General features: G+C 44.6%; 1 protein-coding gene across 1 annotated transcript; it reads right to left on the bottom strand.

Annotated features, from left to right (window-relative positions):
• Nucleotides 1-1121: 1121 nt before the first annotated feature.
• On the bottom strand, nt 1122-12858 carry LOC131687639 (protein peste-like). Its single transcript, XM_058971729.1, has 4 exons — nt 12470-12858; nt 2541-2706; nt 1522-2467; nt 1122-1459 (listed from the first exon to the last, which is right to left on the bottom strand). Exons 1-4 carry the CDS (start codon nt 12578-12580, stop codon nt 1144-1146), a joined length of 1539 nt encoding a protein of 512 aa, XP_058827712.1. The 5' UTR covers nt 12581-12858; the 3' UTR covers nt 1122-1143.
• Nucleotides 12859-19228: the final 6370 nt, after the last annotated feature.

Here is a 19228-nt window from a genome sequence, read left to right as displayed (position 1 = left end):
AGTAACTTTAATTGAAAGTAAATGCTACAAGAACTTTATATCTTCGGTATTTGTATAATTATTAAGTTTCTTTTAATCTAATTAACCAAAATTTGACGCAAATTGAATTTTTTTAGAAGTTTTTGTTCCGCGATGCTAAATAAAATTATTCATTATCTGGCATCCCTGGACTCGCACGCAAAAGTGGTATAAAATGTGTGTCGCGTCGCGTTCAAGTGAAAATAGCGGCGGAAAACACTCAACGTCGATCGTTCCAACTATTCTGCGAAAACGATTATTAAAATTTTTAAAATAGCGTGTTTTGAAATAGAATTACCATTGGAAGTGAATGTTAAGACAGGGAAAAGTGAAATGAAAAATTAGAACTAACGAAGAAAATAGCTATCCGGTGATGTGTGAGTAAATTGTTTCCTGGTTCATGGTAGCTGTAAGGAAAATTATTATGTAAGGAAAAACTCAGCTGGTCTTTCGGGGCTGCCATAAGGTAGGTACCTAATCTGTATGTGTAGTTGTATACATTTTGTAGAGTTGTGATTCGCTGGTTGAACCGCTTTTTAGTTGGATTTCCGCTAGTTGGCCCATTGTCCAACAAAAAAGCGTTTTAATTCCACCTTTTCATGTCAAATTTACTTTGAATCAATCTGACAATAGTTAGAGATGTGAACAGATGTATTTGCACTACTAACGTTTCCTTCGGAATGCTTTTGACATAGTCGTTCAACTAGCGAAACAAATTCATTTGTTGGGTAGAGGGTGCGGTCCAACCAGCGAATCACGGCTGTATTTCTAGGAGAATATTGACTTTAGTATTATGAATTTAAAGTTTCACGGTCTTCGTCCACGTTGATTTGTAATTTATTAATTAAACGAGAGCCTGGCGGATTAGCTTTTTGTCAGCACAGTGCACTTGGTGGGGAAATTTTACGATAGTAATTTGTTCAATAAACGTCAAACATTCATAACCAGACGTTACTGTCACGCTGACGTAAGTGAAATAATTTCCAATACTGCAAACCCAACAGAAACAGTATTATGGCAGTACCGTCTAAGTTCTCCATAAACATTGTTAAAGAGATTTGGACTTTTCAGACTCATGCAGAACAAAAATTCAAACAGCCCCGTACACTTATTCACAACCCTCCATCAAAGCTTTATTCGCTCCTTATTCTGATTCCCATTCTGCACCGCCTGATAATCTCCGCGGGCGTCCCCGTTAGCCTGCACCGTCGTTCGTTCTGCTTTGCCTCTCGCATCCGGCGGACTTTTGAAAATGCAACTCAGTCCCAACGATAGCAAACCAATCAATAATCCTACCCCCACCGCCACAAAACCCCCTATGTATCCGAGTTGGGACACATTAAGCAGTCCCTTCAGCTTCAGCACATCCTCCTCGGGCATCTGAAAACTGCGGGTGAACCAAAACACCGGAATGTACGATCGGGGAGCATCCTGGTACAATCTGTGTAATCGAAAGAGTGAATCAGTTTGCGGTAAAATATAAAATTTAACAAACCAACTCACGCAATCGCCGAGTACTGCTGCAACAAAACGTTAACCTGGAATCGAATCGAAGCGTTCAGCACTACCCCGGTAGTGGGTTCGATGGTGAAGAAAAACTGGTGCCGCTCCCTGTTCGGTTTCATCCCTTCCATCTGGTCCCGATAGAACGGATCCGCTAGATAAAAGTGCGGAAACGACATGTAGAATGGAGCCCCCAGTCGGCACTCGGTAATGTTAATCATGCCGGAAGGCATGAACTCGCCTCCGAAATTGCACTGATTCTCGGCATACAGTGAACCGTTGTCCACGGTTCGTTCACTTCCCACGAACCGGTAACCCACCACTCCGTAGACGTCCTCCTCCCGTTCGAACTCGAACGAAACCATTCGGCACATTTCCGGCGTAAAAATCCCCAGCGGTCGATCTTTCCGGATCTTCGTGGGAAATATATCCCCCGTAAAGCCCCGAAACTTGCCACAGTCCCCATCGGCGAAATCCGCTTTAGTCTTATAATTCCACGCCCGAATCAGTCCGTACTGACTGGAATCATCCTTGCCCGAGTCCATATTGAACACCCCGTACGCTTTCTTCGACGCATTGATCGTGTGAAACCAGCTGAACCGTCCCTCGAACGGTATATCCTCCCCGATAAAGTTCAGTATTTCCTGTGCCCGATCAATCATCGGTTCCGGATAACCCTCGAAGAGCAGCTCGCTCGCCGTCCGGGTAACGAATATACCCTGCCGGTAGGTGAACAGAGCGAACGAAATCGCCCGCTGAGCTGCGTAACCCCAAAAGCGAGCCCGATTGGCAGCGGACAGGGCTACCATGTTGATGCTGGTAACGATGTCATCCGGCTGGGCGGCGGCGGTTCGATTGTCCGTAACCGGGGTGAAGTAGCTTCGCTTCCGGAAGCTGATGGTGGAATTTTTCGGGTTAAACCGGACGTCCACTTTCTCGGAGGATTCTGGAGGAGGGGAAATAAGTTTTAATGGATTTAGTAACAGGAGTTTGTCAGAGGTGGTTTAGGGAATGCATACCTGAGAAAATGTACGGTCCCACCTCCGAAAAGCTTGGCTTGGTGGCTTTGTTTTCCAGGAAGGCGTCCGCATTGGTCCAGTTGAAGAAGGTGATTTCCCAGGTCAGCTGGAAGGGTGGACGTTTCCATAGCTTGAAGCCTTTCGATGTTGGGGTGATGGATTTTTCCTACGGGAGAATAGAGGTTATCTTTTTGATTGTATGTTTTTGTGAATATTTTAGTTATTGTGTTCACAAAATAATGAGTTTAAAAAATTTATGAGTAATTGTATTAATTGGTTTCTCTTTCGTTTCAGGTATTTCTGAATCAATCTTTTTCGGGAATGTTGTGAACCATATGTAAGTATACAATTTTTTGCAGGAACAAAAAATATAAATAAAACTCGAAAAGAAATTTTGTAGGCGATGATCGCAACTAAATCAATAAAGTCACGTTGATACGAACCCTTCAATGCATAAGATCACCGGTGAGTAGTTTGCTTGTAAAACATTGTAATCAATTTCAAATAAAATATTCTTTTATTCCCAGCGATTCCAAGCGAGCTGCTAAAGCTTATTTTATTCGAAAGCGTGCACCAGAGATTAGATCAGGACACTTGTTAAAAATCGCCATTTTTTAATATGAGTACTAATTCAAAATAATCGGGGTTTCGAGGAATCATTTATCTCGAAATACTCAAGGTTAACCGTCGCGTCTTTGCCATCTGTGATCGAGTTCTATCGTAGACACGTAAACAACATTTGGCTACGATCACAAGCCAATGACTTGAGACAAGGTACCTATCGTAAAATGCAAATTCAATGTAAAATTATGCGACAATTCACGTGACGCGACAAATTATCTTTGCATATCATTAGAAACCAATAAGAAACGGTCAATCGGCTGGGCGAGTAGCGATCGCGTTATGAACATGAAATTTTCATTCAGTTATCTACACTGGACTATGTGAGTCGCTGGGTGGAGTATTTCGCCATTGCACTGACGCGTTCACGTAAGGAGTAGCAATTATTGGCGCGATCGCGACCAACCGGAAGAGCGGCGGTTAGCGTGTGATTTTCTGTGGTTAACCCCCGATGCCCTCGCGGGAGCTCGATCGGCTTTTGTTTGCCGACGGGGAGCGTTCAGTGGGGTTATCGTTTTTCAATTTTTACTAGTCTTTAAGAATCGTTCATTCTACGAGAATCGATTCGGAACGGTAGCGAGAACACTGACTTCTCGTGTGACATTTTCTGACCTCATCGGTCATATAGCCTATGAATAAGAAAAACGAGTGAGCCTTTGCTCGATCACAAAAAGGCCAAATAGTATTTTTGGCAATTTGTAGTCTGCCAGTTCAAGCATTTTCTACAATTTCGAATTCTCAAATTTGTTGGACCCTGTAAAATTTCACCCCATCCGATCGGATGGAAAACTTCAGATATTGATAGCCTATAACGCTACAATATATTGTAAGCGAAATTTCCAAGTATTTTATTCCTAATATTTGCGCAACTAAGCTTCGCTCATTAGTTCAGATTTCCACGCAAAACCATTACCGAGAACTACAACTAATGATCCTAAATGCCCAACTATTTTCGCCCAACACATTCCCCCGGGGGTGGAACACAAACACTATGTCAAATTAGAGCACTCACTCGAAGCTTTCGAATCTGCATAAGTGCGAGATCACAAAACAATTGACTACGACGATGATGATGATGATGTCGGTTGCCACCTCTGTGCTGCGCTCCAGTCAGATTAGTGCTGCTAATCACTCTGGAACTCGTTGCATTTAATTAGGCGCATTCTTTCTAGTGAATGATCTGATAGCAAAAACAAACTTTATCCTAGCCGCACAATCATCATCTGCATTCGTACTGCAGCAGGGGACCGACTCATCGTTAGTTAGGACGGCTGAGGTTAACTAGGTCTGCGCGATCTAGATGATCATTAGCGGGATCTTAATTGCGCACGTCACGTTAGAATGAGGGTTGGGGTGGGGCGGAATGGAGTTTGTAGTAGGAGTTCACCGTCGGAATATTGACGCGTGTCGAGCGGAGATTTTAGGTTTTTTTCCGTTAACGAAATTGGACGGACTCGATTTCGTTTACTAAAAGTGAAAATTTCACGTAACATTAGATAGGAACCTATTTTGCTCATATTAATAATAATGAAAGCAATTCTATTATTAACTATTCCCGCAGAAAACACGGAAGCGGTTTGGTGGTCTTGCAATATGGTAAACAGCAGGTCAACTGATTTCTATGCGTCAGTTAAAATCCCGGTTGCTGTGCGTCTGTTTCTGACGAGAGTTAGCTGAGCTCGTCGTATCTGAAGATCCGCGAAGAGATGATAAATTGGTCATTGGCCAATTCACTGCATTGTAACAGCTACGTTACGTACAATGAAGAAGGAGATACAGATCGGATTAACGCGACGTAAAAGGTCTGCAAACTCCCAACTTCAAAGCCGTAGCATCTAGTCAGCTGGGCAGGATGCGCCAATGCTTGATCATGTGGCCGGCGATCAGCAAAAGGTAGTGTTGTAGTGTAGTGAGGATCAAAGGCCGTTTCTTCAACTACAGCATCTTCAACGTGCATTGCCCTCCTGGAGCGAGACCAGATGACTAGAAAAATATATTTTACGCGCAGCTGAAGTGTGTCTTTGATCCTGTAGCGGGATGTTAACGTCGTCCTCGAAAAATATATCACCAAGACCACCTGGAGATTAGCTGGTCAACAAACGGTGATCCAAATTGACTACGTTCTAATCAATACAAAAGTCTTCTCCGACATCTCAAGTATTCGCACTAATCGGCATAGGTATAACTGCCGATGTCGTACTGGATACGAGAGCTCCGAATCGAGACAACGACTGATTTGGCGGCGAGTAGCAGCAGTTGGGTGAGAAGAATACAGCAAAGGCAAAGGCGCAACGGCATTGCACGATAGCAGAGCGAACAAGGAACGATACAGAAAAGCGCGGAATAAAAAAAACTAACTCGTCACCTGTTGACAGATTTCCAAGCCGCATATGATATAATCGATCGAGTAGTGCGCTACTTCTGAGTATCAGGGGCACTCTCGACTGCTTCTGAAACTTGGAAATGGTTGCGGCAAGCTGATGAGTTCTCTTGGCTGCTGTTCAATAGGGAGGTGCGATAAGAAGAGAAAGGATTGATACGGGTGGTACGATTCTTCGGAAGTTGCCACCGATAACACGTAATCTTAAGACAATGGTGGAAACATATGTATAATTAACGGAAACAATGGGTTATCCACACCATGATTGGTCTGTACTGCTATAGGTTTTGTATGGAGGTCAGCTGCAAAACTGGTCGGCGCGGACCGTTACCAGTATACCAGCTCGAAATAACTTCTGCTGTCTATCGCACCAGGAACAAATACAATTACGATTTCTTACGAACTTCATTTCACATTTTATGCTTGCTTAAATTCTACGAATGTGTAAAAAATTCCTCCGAGAAACAGGATTCGAACCTGCAACCCTTGGGACTCCGACCTAATGCACATGTTTCTTCTAGCTTATATGTCTGTTCACTGTGATTTAGTGAACATTCTCGAAGTGCAGTTCGACTTCCGAAGAGGCTATTTAACTGTACATCAGCTCCATGTCACAAAAGATGTCCAAAACATATCAGTCCATAAATCGACATCTGAAGTTAGTTATATCAATGCAATTCTCGAGTCTCTACACAGTGCAATATCCGACATTTTCGATATCGCCACCTTCGATATCCCACTTCTTCCGGGTGGTGGAAAATTGTCTTCCTACAACGGTAGAGTCATCAACTTGTCGCTATTCTCCAGAATGATCTAGACTGCTATATCGACTACCCCACCTAAGCGTGAATGCATCAAATACTATGTCATAATCTTCGCTCATCGAAGCTCCCAACGACTGCTAAATGCATCAAACCAGGAGCGATCTTTACCAGATCACTTGAGTTTATCGACGCGCCATTTGTACGTTGGCCATGTCGAAAGCGCATTCGGATTCTCCCCACAGTATGCACACTGCTGAGCAGTCTTCCAGCAAACATCGACCGAATGACTTTCTTCACATTTACCGCACCGCGGCTTATTGCTACAGCAGGTGGCCGTATGGTGTAGCTGCTTGCAATTGGTACAATTTATAACCCTTGGTACAAACAGGCCTAGAGGAAGACGAGCCCCTCCCGCTTCAACTAAGTTTAGTAGGGTAGCTAGATTTGGTGAAAGGGTTAATATTTCTCATCTTCGTTTGACATAAAGTGCTACTGATTCTACTCCAATATAATAAATTGGATTGGAGGACAAGGTGTTTGAAGTGATACAACCCGTCTATCATCGAAACATTTAGCAATTGAAACCGGCATCGCTAACCACACCGTCGATCTCTACATTGCGAGAAGGGACGTAGACGCGATACTCTACCGTAAAGAGACTACTGCTAGGGATATCATTGGCCTATTTCATTGGCTCAGACTCGCTTAGATATTCCCCATCTGCTTACATATTATCATCTTTGGTTGAAATGACAAATGAAGTTTTTTGTGTCCCTGAAAGCGCTGGAAATTCTATGTTTGGTCTCTAATTTCTAGGCTTTGTTTCGGAGCTATTTTGATCTGTTAATTTTGACTCTCAAAAGAAAAGTTTTCCTAATCCAGGAGATCATAAAGATTTGTTGTGATGAGTTGCGTAGTTTTTTTTCTGGTATTTCTGGAAAAAGTGCGGACGCTGTTTGTGCGCGGAGCATGATAACTAAACATGTGGACAATATGCACACTTTTCAGCATTCCCAATGCAAGAGTCATCCTCATGATCCTCTGTGCAGTTGTCACACCGAGCCTTATTGTTACAATGGCCCAGTTGCTTATATTTAGGCAGATGATCCTTGTCGAATATGACGTTGGATTAAACATAAAGCGGTTTCCCAAAGGTCACCCGATTGCCATTCAAAATTTTCGCTCACTGGAGCAAGGGTTTCTTTAAACAGCCAGCCAGTGGATCCACGCACGACAAACTCGAATCGATGCTCACACCGTCGATCTCTACATTGTACGCGGGCATGTAGACATGGTAGTCGTTTATCTATCTTCACGCGTTGTAAGACATGGGCACCGATTTTCTGAGCAACTGGCAACTGATGTGTTAAAAATATATATTTGCTATATGTGAAGACAGAAGGTGGCTTGTTTCACATTTTTGAGCATAAAGGAACTGCGATGTCTATGTCGGGTGCAGTTTGCTACTAAAGTTGAAGCTAAACGGAAAATGCTTGAATGACTGCGCTGCACCGAACGAATGAATGACGAGGCAAACGAACGAAACATTCCATTCAGCGTGGCGGGCATGAAATGAATGTCGTTCCTCTTTCCAACTTACACGAGGCCGTCAATTTTTTCTGATCTCTGGCCAAGAATCGCAGCCAGTCACATATTCTCACAGTCACATCACCTTGTTGGAATTAGATGGACCCCCAATTTTTTACTATTTTTTTGTGATGAAGAATAACATGCAACACGATGTTGAATATGGAAGCGTTAAAATCTAAATCTTCGTGTATATGGACAACGATATGACGGGAATTGGTCTACACGATTTGGCACCGTGCACTAGCTAAGACCACATTAAAAGATTCATGCCGAAATACGGAGAAGTAGAATCCATTACGAATGATACTTGGAGAAAATTTTCCCCTGGCATTTTCAACGGTGTTGAGAATTCGGCTGAATCAACCTATCCCTTCTTGCTTAACTTTCGAAGGCAAATCACCTCACCGTAAAGCAGATGTCCACATGATAGTTCTGTACCTAAACGGCACACTACGGAAAGACATGTACCGAAATCACTAAGGAGTATTCATCTACTACAATCAACACTAACAAACAACCTTCAACATACGCTGCTAAAACACAATCAAATGATTGTTGTCGGTCAACCGGTAATCTACGTTTCCACCAAACGATCGACCAGTTCACCTCGCGATGTAATAAACCAAAAAGAAGACGGCTTACCAGAGTCACTGAAAAACACAATAAGCATCGAACAACCAACAGCGAAAACCAAAACTGCTCTAACGAAGACTATCTGGTCGTAAAGAACGCGCGAAGGAGAGGGTAGACTCAACGATCTACAACTAACGAATGAGCCCCCAACGAGAAAGAAAATTCACACACCTAGCGGTAAGGAGTTTGCCCAGAACATACGGCAATAGTCTTCATAATGCTACGTCGCTACTCTACGTTAATCCTAAATGATTTAACCCTTAAATGCGCAATGTTGTTTTAAAACAACATTGCGAAAACCATCTCAAAATTATCATAGTAACGTATTAAAGTTGTGAGATAATTTTCAGGAAATTTGAAAAAAATTGGTTTGCGCCTTTAAGGGTTAACGCTGTAATATGTTCGTTCCCGATCGAATAGTACAGACCAATCTAAATCTGATAACATTTTTGCTTTTTGGCATCGTGCCTTTCGAATCCATTGTGGAAGCAGCATGAGATCATGGAGTACCTTCATATATCACGAACTGAATATACGCAATGCTTAGCAACCGATATCTGTGCCCAAGCAGAGATATGGAAATTGAAACAGTAAATAGTGTTGTTCTCAAATGAAAACTGGATAAATGAATAAGCGAATAGCTCCCAAAAATTGTCTTCTCAGTATACTGGTCTAGTTAGAGTGAGTAGATATTTATGGTCATCCTAAATTTTCAAATCGGATACGTCTTTAAAATGTTAGCACCTCGAAAAAATGTCTCTCTGCAAAGGTTGAGCTCCGTCGAAAAAAAATGCCATGAAACGTCGAGATCTGGGGTAATCTCGAACGAAATTGCCTTTCGGTTCAAGAGAAGGCATCTTATAACGCTTGATCCGACTTAACATTTCTCGGTTGTGACTGTGACCTTGGCGAAGACCGACCAGTCACACTACCGGTATCTGTGAGCAACTTTGAACAGGCAAACACGGATTGCTCGCTGCGAGTTTCCTACGAAGAAGTGTCGTGTCTACGTACCTGCCAGGGAAGTAGAGATTGACGGCGTAGTTTCCGACATGAGACTGAGATGCTAACATCTGTCGAAGTATATGGGGTTAACTCCATCAATAAGTCTTTGCTTCAGTAAGTGAAAATTGTAGATTTCAAGCAATTGCCTTTAGCAAAAATCACAGAGGAAAAGGAAAAAAACTTATCCTTTCGTTTCGGATGACTTTCGCCGGGTCGGCACTTCCAAACTGTGTCCTATTGGGCCCGGCTTTTTGCGCCGCCTTTGTAAACAATTAGACCACACTGCAACCCATTGTGGCAAAAAGACACTGTCAGTGTGGATAATACGGAGAGAATTATGAGGATGATTCTTGCAATTGGGATTGCTAAAAAAGGCTCTTACTGTGAGGAGACTCCGCATGATATCTCGACATACTCCGTGTACAAATTGCGCGAGCGAATCTCAGAGTGTTCCCTTAAGAAAAATACTAAAAAGAACTACGCCACCAACCACGAATTTCTTCGTTCTCTTGTTCTTACTAAAGAGAGAGAGAGTCTGATGATTCCATTGATATTTTTTTCCAATGTGCCTAAACGTTTGCGAAAGAGAAATATCTTTTCCTCGTCAAATATAATAACGCAGGGAAGCGTTGTTACAAAACCGAAGCAAGCAGTTTCTAGTCTCGGAAATCTACGGATACGAAAGTCGTATGTAGCAACGGAGACTTGGAAAATTATTCCGATGGTATCGATGAAATCTTTGTCTTTGAAAGCGATGTTCGTAAAGCGCGGTCTTTGCACTTGTGGCGACGGTTACCACGACATCGAACATGTTGTCTGGTCGTGCCCCTCATTATTGTGACTCCAGATCTCAGCTAAACGATTCCCTTTGGGTACCGGGTTCGTGATAGGTGTCCGCTATCTCTTACCTATGCTTAAAAACTATTGATATGCAATTTGAATTATCTCTGCCATTTTTTCTTTCCGTTTTTTGACTGATTTCCTCAGAGCAATGCAGACAATCTTCTGGCATGGCTAAATCTAATGCTGCAAAACTGGAAGTTAGATTCGAGATTTCAGATGTGCAAAGAATTCTCTGTGCAGTGGTACTATCGTGTTATATTTTGTACTGCAGGGTCAGGTAAGAGGAAACGGGTTGGTTCACTCGGATTCTCACCACAAAACCACAATTTGAAATAACGGGAAGTAAGGAATTCCATTTCTTCCAAATGAGACATGAAATTTTGAATGGCCGCGGTGCAAGTAAGTGCTGTCAGATCTTGTAGCCGGACATTAATATTCTCATCGTCCGTGTCTATATGAGAATTTAGCTTACAGCTTTGTCATACACAGCCACCTGGTTCAAGCTATTATGCTAAATGCCTGGCTTCATTTGGGCCAGTTTATTGAACACTATCGGCACTGAATGCCAGATAGAACTCGATAAAGGTGACTTCCGTAATCCTAACCTTAATTTTCTCCTTCAGTTTCACATCAGGAATGCTTGGTCGTATACGAAAAGGCCGGAAGTCAATAGCCTCCGTATTTAGCCGGAGCACCATTTCTTTCTTCTGTGGCTCACTCATCTCGACAGCTCACCACAGCGAGAATTGCTGTAAAAGTTTCTTTTGTTCTTCAGACGAGGCACGTCGAAAGGAACTGTTTTTGTCATTCGCTTCGCGCTGGCTCGGGCAGAAACGGAAAGCACACTGAGTATCGTGACCGTTTGTTTTTGGTGGTTCGGAATAGTAATCTTCTTCAACATTTTCTAATTAATTTGTTCAAATCGAACGAGATACAAATTTGTTAGGAGTCGCCGAAAAACATGTTTTTCTTTAATCTATTTTTTTTAAACAAAAATCGGGCCCTGCCCTGGCTACGTGCATGTCGAGGCTATCAATGTCGTTTTCAATCTCAAATCGGAAACGAATGTGCTGAGAAATAATGAAAGCACTCTGTTTGGAATTTGCACACATGCTTTGTCCTAGACCGTGGTCTCATTTTCGTTTTTGCAAGGATAAAACCTTGGATATGGAAAGTAGCGTCGTTCGCTCGACATTTTCGCCTGATCCTGGTAAAGCTACAAGAATGAATAGTTCGCAGTTCTGATGTTCTTGGTTTTCGAATGCCTAAATAGAATTTGCCATTGCTTAAAAACCTGACAAAATTGGATCTCTTCACGGCCGGTGAAATATTTTCATTACTTGTTAAAATAAATCGACGAATTGACAGCCAGAAGATTAAATTTCATTACTGTTCCCAGTAAGTTCAGCCGGATTATAAGCCTGAATTCCGACTCATTTTCCGGATGGACTTACTGGGGTATGTGTGGCATTATCTACTAACTTCTTTTCAATAACGTTCTATTGAGAAACTCAAACAACATGGGTAATGATTTTTATGTCGAGTCTGTCTATATCTGTTGAAAAAATAATGAAAATCCTCAGAGATGATGAAGTGTAAATGATCAAAGTAGGGATTCGAGTTGATGACGTCGACTGACTACCAAATTTTAGCTTATCACAACTAGTCTCAAATAGCAATATAATGGCATTTTCGATGCTTAGAAAATAAATTCAAATCATTCGATTAACGTTGTATCCCGCAGACACACTATCTGTCCAAGAATTGTGCACGTTGACTGCCATCGATAACCCATCGTAGTAAGCCGCCGCCGTTGTTTTACTTGTTGACATTTCGCATGGCCTACTTTTGATTTATCGCAGTCTGGATATAAACATGTTTCCCGATTTCAATTCCACTGAATGTCGCCCTGCGGTAGCAAGTTCTCGACTAATGCATCCTCATTAGCACACTTTTATTCTCCCAAGTACATACTTCAATGCTCCCGCCAACAATAGCTACAAGATGCACTTTTAATAACTTCACACTTTATCTTCCTCGATTTTAAACACGCAAATGCAAACACCCCCATAAACACAGCCACATACACACACCTTAATGATGATCGCATCCAAGATGTCGCCCCAGAACAGTGCAAAGATTGCACCGATCACCGCCAGGATGCCGCCCGAGGCGGCGAAACAGTAGAATCGGTTCAACCGCATTCCGAGCCAAAAAAACAGAAACACTATTTTTCGTCAATGGCACGAGCGCGCGCGTGCGCCGTTCTTCACCTTATTGATTGGACTATACGCACGATCGCCGCCGCTCGCCGCCGTTGGGAAGTTCAAGACCGAAAACACGCGCGCAAACGCACTTTCCCCGGTGCTATTCTGAGTAGAACTGAAAAAAAAACTAGCGCGATTTTTTCGTTTTTGTTGCTGTTATTGTTATTTGCCTTTGAATGCTTGCCGGAGGCTACTAGCTGAGCGTCCGATCGGGGTCGACTTTGTCGAGAGAATAAGCGGCGAACCGTGTGATTCGGCTGCTACATACTGTACTAAGGACCAACAACACGGTCGGGGACGGGGGACGCGGTAGCGACTGGGGGGGGCAACGCATCCACCAGCTCTCGCTCTCGGTATTTATTTTTTTTTTTGCTGCATCGCTCAGTCAGCCGGCTAGAACACGCTCAAGATCGTCGCGGTGGTGCGCTGTTTACTAACGTAGCAGGCGGTGTTCGGTGTTGCTTGGAAAAGCTGTTTTCTTTGCTTTGGAGGGTGGTTCACGCGGGATCCGGTCTGTCTGACTGCTGATTCGATAAGCGTGAATCGGTTGCTATTATATGCATGGAAATTGAAGCGCGCGATTCGATCTTGAAACTCGTGACGAATAGACAACCAAGGGTTGCTGGGTATAGGAATACGTGCGGTTAATAATCTTACGCTAGTAATAGGGTGTAAATAGTGTTGAATACATTAAAGCCTGGTCGGTCGTCATTAGGCGCACTGATCGGACATAGATTGTAACGAACGGCTGAGCTACTGTGCATAGAAGCGGAAATTCCCCTATAAATACCAATTAGCAGTTGGTGTTTAAAAAAGATCATCCACAAAAAAGACGAACGTCGCAAAAATATATACCTGATCCGGGACTATAAAATTTCCCAATTTAGGCTTGACCTTGCCCGCATGACGACATTCGACAGCCAATTTCTTGCCGATAGTGCGCATTATACTGTCTCACGATGAGCCGGATCATCGGGAACCGGTCATAATTACATTGAAAAGCGAAAACCCAAAACAAAAACTGACCGCGAATAATTGCTTCAGTTGCTTCATCAATGAAATGACCGATCAACCGACCGATCGACCGACTGACGACCACACACTGTAATAAAATGTGTGATGACGGGCGCCGTGAGCCCGTTGATTGGCGGATCGCGCGGGAGGTGTGAAACGTTTCTGAGGCTCGACTCGATCTACTGACGGCCGTTGACGGCAGCGTTGCTTGGAAATCGCTCGATAACAACCCTCCCATGTATGTAACTATAGTAGCAGTACTTACGCCGTGGAGCTGCGGGGCAAAGGCCTTCGATTCTGCACTATCGAACCGGAGTAGTTCTGCTATAGCTATATATATTTTAGTACCACTACGGAGTTGTTGATAGTCACTGCCCTCTCCGGTTAAGTCGGAGTGCACTGCGGAGAACAACTAGTCATCCTTGGCAGTTTTGCGGCAGTGGTGAAGCAATTACAATCTCTCGTGAGTTCTAGTTTCTAAATGTTGCCGTGCGCTCAGTTCCTTAATAAGTGTGATCGATGAGAGTTATTGCGTTCGAATCCGTTAGGTAGATCCGAACGGATGTTCGGTCAGGTTATGAATGGGTAAATTACTAAGTGTCACAGATAACTGGACGCTGAAGATAATCGAACTGCTTGGACTGGATGTAATTCTATACTCCAAAATTGAGTCTCGTTTTGGCATTAATCTTTTGAAAATTCATAGCTATGTTATCAATAGTTTGACCACCAATCGATTCGGCAACATTAATTTTAAATTAGTTACGGAATTTGCGGTTTGACTTCGTCTCATCAGAATGCGACACTAACTTAGTGACAGGACTAAGCTAGCGCCGGATTGGCGCTAGGTCAAAAAAGAAACCGGAGACGCAATTTGTGTTCCTGAGCAAACTCCTAGCCAAACGTGATGTCCCGCAAGAACTCAGGAAATTTTTCTGAGAAGCAGATGTGAGCTGAATTCAGAAACTTTCCCACTTTCCCGAAGCTTCCTGTTCCGATGAAAGTGTCAGTGAGCTAAAACTATAAATCCAAGCAATTTAGAACACATTTTATAAAGTTTTGCATCTTTTAGACAAAATGCTGATTCCGATTTATTTGGGAATTTTATGCGTGACCGCACTCTTCAAACCGTAACTCCGGAATCAGAAGTCGGAATTAAATAAAATACAATAGCAGACCGTTGTACCTTTCTTTTGAGACAAAGTTTGATGAAATCAGTTCGGCCTTCTCCTACTAACCAATGTGCAATTGTTAGTCATATACATACATACACACACGCACATAAATCCGGAACCAAAAGTCAGATCTGGATAAAATTCAATAGCAGTCAATGGGTGTATCATATCTTACTTCTAAAATCCAGTTTGTAAAAATTAGTCGAGAATTAGTCGCTGAGAAATAGGTGTGATATTAGCTCGGAAGTTGGCACCGCACTCTTCAACCCGTAATTCTGGAACCGGCAGTCCGATCAATAAAAAAAAATCAATTTGCAGCCTATGGAAACGTTTTATCTTTCATTTGAGATTAAGTTTGGTAAAACCGGCTCGGCCATCTGCGAGTAAACTATATGGTCACATACATACACACACATACGCACACACAAACATTTATCGAACTCGACGAACTGAGTCGAATGGTATAAAAAACTCAGCCCTCCGGGCCTCGGTTAAGCAGTCGGAGGTATGCAAAAAGGATACGGATCTGCTACGTTTCTGACGAATCTAGTCTGTTGGATCACATACCATTACAAACTTTTTATCAGTTACAAACAAACAAACAGATCTTCATTTTCGTAGTCGTATTAGCACCGCAACTACAGACTGCTAGTTTGATTTCATATGTGTGTATGTGTAAACCTTCTAAATCCCACTGCCCGTCAGTGGCATTATGAAAAAAAAGTTTTCTGCATTGGACTCTGCGTCTGTGATCTGCATCTGTGATTGGACCATACCCCGTGCAAACAACTTAATCTCGGGATGTACTAGGTGTTAGCTCTACCGTATCACAATTATACCAGTATTAGAATCAAACTAATCGCTAGCTAGATTTTATATCTATCCAAAAAACTGGGCAGCCAAACCCCTTGAGAATGGGCAAATGGGATTTTTAATTTTGAAATAGTATCTCACTTTTTCATATGCGGGTGTCCTTAGGCCCAAGCTCATGTTATTAGGTTAGTTATTTTTTATTTGTCCTTTAACCACGAGGTCACCCATTAGTAAAAGAAAGCTATGTTACATTCCCTGTGTCGCATCTCGTTGCGGAAAGCTTCCATGCGTTCCATGAGTGGTAGGTCCGGAAAGTTTCGGATGTTATTTCTTCCTGGGGATTGGCTCCGGGAGTCGGTGTGTAGCGAAAGTATACGGCCACGAAGAACCTCCCCTACACCCGCTAAGGTTGAAGCGGAGGACCCACGGTTTGTATGCTCTGTGTCCGCAGTTATTATGGTTGTTTGGTTCGAGTAGTCGTGGTTATTTGGTGCTTGTGAGCCGCAGATAACCTCCTCTTCACCCTGTCCGAGTGAGGCTGAGGGCCCGTACCGTTGAACAGATCAGTTCGTCTGCCACAGGTGTTCGGCGCGTTCGGTGTTCGTGGTAGTGTTCTAGATACGTTCGAGGAGCCTCACATCGCTCAAAAGGAGGATAACGGTTTCTTAGTTCACTGGATTGTTTGCTAGGATGCCCCGGTTGGAGTGTGGGAGCCGGTGGAGGGGACGTAGGTTGGCAAATTCAGGGAAGTTCAAGTTCAAGAGGTGTTCTACGGTGAGCCTTGTTTGGCATATTGGACACACCGGTGGATCAGCCCTGGTGATTGTGCATTCGTGTGTGATCTTTGGCCAGTTCGCAATCAGGAGAGAGCTCTCTGCTACAGTCATGGGGTGGGCAATCCAGTATCACAGCTCCACTGTGTGTTCCTGGGGGTGACCGAATTAGTTCCTCCAGTAGGTGGTAAAATGTTTTCTTATTTTACTTCGAAATTCAGTGATTATATCCGCGGAAGGTATCAATTTGATAAGCAGCTTCACGGCAAGTCTCTTGTGCAATGCCAAGGTATCCACTTCTTCATTTCTATTAATCTCACAATGACCAGAAACCTAACAAATTGTTATCAGCGACTCGCAGTGGTTCTTGATAGCCTGTATCGTACATATGCCATCCGTACGGTGGCGGGTGGTACCCGTTTCTGTTTTGTTGGCCAGCGCTAGGCTAAACGCTGCGGCTTACGCTGAGAAAAGAGAACAGGTTGAAGGAAGAAAGCTCCAACACAGTCGTCTGGCTTGGAAAGATCTGTGAAGATGCGTGGTAGAACTTAGCTCGGGCTACCTCTGGAGAAGATCCTGCACCAAATGACCTAGACAAACTGATGCATGGCCGACTTTCGTACCAGAGGGTGGTTCCGGATGCTGTGGAGACGTTTCAGTTGAGGAAGTCGTTATCCGATGTTCATTCCCAATATCTTAGGGCGCATCGAAACATAATGTTGATGGCTGCCCACCGGAAGGGGAGCAGACCGGCCTCGACATAGGCTGCCTCTCCGCTAGCGAATGACGGATCTCAATAGTAGCATGTCTGTAATAATATAACTATTGAGAACCAGAGCTACTGGTCCAAAGCCCTGGTAAAGGAGGATGGTTGTGATAATCTGGGCCGCGATCACCACGTAAAGCAAAAAAGGTCACAACCCCAAGTCCAAGGCGTAAAGCGACCCTTGCCGAGGGACGAGTGATCGAGGGGGTGAAAAAGATGCTCGATCGTTAACGGAGCCTGTGGGGTACCTGGGCAACCCCTACAGTAAGCGTCCCTTACCACGTTACTGCGGAGCTCTGGCGTGGAGGACCTTTCTTTCTCGCGCTACTCGTGGGTACAAACATGGAGATAAACAAAAACAAAACAAATAAACTAACGGATGTGCCAAACCCCTTTGCTAGAGGTGGTTTGGCGAGGTCTAACACCCCCCCCCCCCTCCCCCGTGGGGAGAATAGTGGAGCGACGAGTGCTGCATCTGCTAGCACCGGTGACCCCCCAGCAGTGGTAGGAAATAGCCCTACCAACGCACTGGACGGGCCACTATCTATGGAGCAGCCATGTCGCTCGAAGCGGCGGCCGAGTTCCCCTTGAAGGGAAAAGGCAAGGGCAATCGCAAGACGGCGTCGAACGTGAAGCGCCCTAGGAAGTCGCCAGGCGAGGGTGCAAAAACCGACACCAAACGGCGTGCAACCGTAAAGGCCAAACGCCGTTTGGCCGAGGTAAGCGAAGGCGAGAGTGACCTTGCTGGGCAAAGCGATGGTACCAGCAACCCGGCGCAACCGGGGCAGGGGGGCGTAAACCCCTGGACGCTGGTCACCAAGAAGAAGCCGGCACCGACACCGAACAGGACCAAGGACAGAGGTGAGGCCTTGTGGTTAAAAACCGACAAGGACAAATACGCCAACGTCCTAAAGTCGATGAGGGCGGCCGAAAGCCTCTCGGCCCTTGGGCAAGATGTGCGTAGCGTGAGACGCACCAACACGGGAGAAATGCTTCTGGTGCTGAAGCGAGGCGCACAATCTAGTGCGGTGTACAAGGCCTTGGCCCAAGAGGTCCTTGGTGAAGGTGCCCAGGTCAGGTCGCTAGGGGCGGAAATGACTCTCCAGTGCAAGCATCTGGACGAGTTCACGACCGTAGAAGATGTCGTCGCAGCCGTTAAGGAGCAATGTGACGTGACAATCGAACGGGCCTCTGTGCGTTTTAGAGAGGGACCCTCTGGCACCCAAGTAGCCTACCTCAGGCTACTGAAGGCGGATGCCAAAAAGGTAACCGAGAAAGGTAAGCTGAAGATCGGCTGGTCGGTATGCCCAATTAGCATACCCCAGCCGCCTTCAGTGGATAGGTGCTATCGGTGCCTTGAGTCCGGCCACAAATCCTACGAGTGCAAGGGCATAGACAGGAGCAAACTATGTCGTCGCTGCGGCGAGGAGGGGCATAAGGAGCGGGGTTGCACTAAGGCGCACAAGTGCCTTATCTGCACCGCTAAGAAGCAAGCCCATAAACATGCTATGGGCGGACCTTCGTGTCCCTTCGGTGACGTAAATAAGAAGAAACCGTGAACGTCACACAACTAAATCTTAACCACTGCGCACGCGCTCAGCAGCTGCTGTGGCAGTCGGTATCGGAGTCGAGGACAGATGTTGCCCTCCTATCCGACCCGTACAACGTCCCTGTCGATAACGGCAACTGGGTGGCGGACGGGTCTAGGATGGCGGCAATCTGTACAACGGGAAGGTTCCCGGTTCAGGAGGTAGTACAGTCCTCTGCGGAGGGTGTCGCGATCGCCAAGATCAACGGTGTGTCCTATTGTAGCTGCTATGCCCCACCTATGTGGCCAATAGAACAGTTCAACCAGATGATCGATAGGCTTTCGTCTTATATGGTAGGTCGGAAGCCGTTTGTCATAGCGGGTGACTTCAACACTTGGGCAGTGGAGTGGGGCTGCCGCTGTACAAATAGTAGGGGCCAAGCGCTACTGGAGGCGCTTGCGAAACTCGACGCAGTGCTAGTCAGTGATGGCTCCGCTAGCACATTCCGTAGGAAT

The sequence above is a fragment of the Topomyia yanbarensis genome, chromosome 1 (assembly GCF_030247195.1).
Source record: "Topomyia yanbarensis strain Yona2022 chromosome 1, ASM3024719v1, whole genome shotgun sequence".
NCBI classification, from domain to species: domain Eukaryota; kingdom Metazoa; phylum Arthropoda; class Insecta; order Diptera; family Culicidae; genus Topomyia; species Topomyia yanbarensis.
Note: the sequence above shows the minus strand (reverse complement) of the source record. Positions and strands in the feature narration are given on the sequence as shown.

Coding starts and splice junctions, on each gene's coding strand:
- LOC131687639 (XM_058971729.1), bottom strand. CDS start 12,580: ATGCGGTTGAACCGATTCTACTGTTTCGCCGCCTCGGGCGGCATCCTG. Junction 2,468..2,540: donor GGGACCGTACATTTTCTCAG/GTATGCATTCCC, acceptor CCCCTCCTCCAG/AATCCTCCGAGAAAGTGGAC. Junction 1,460..1,521: donor CAGCAGTACTCGGCGATTGC/GTGAGTTGGTTT, acceptor TCGATTACACAG/ATTGTACCAGGATGCTCCCC.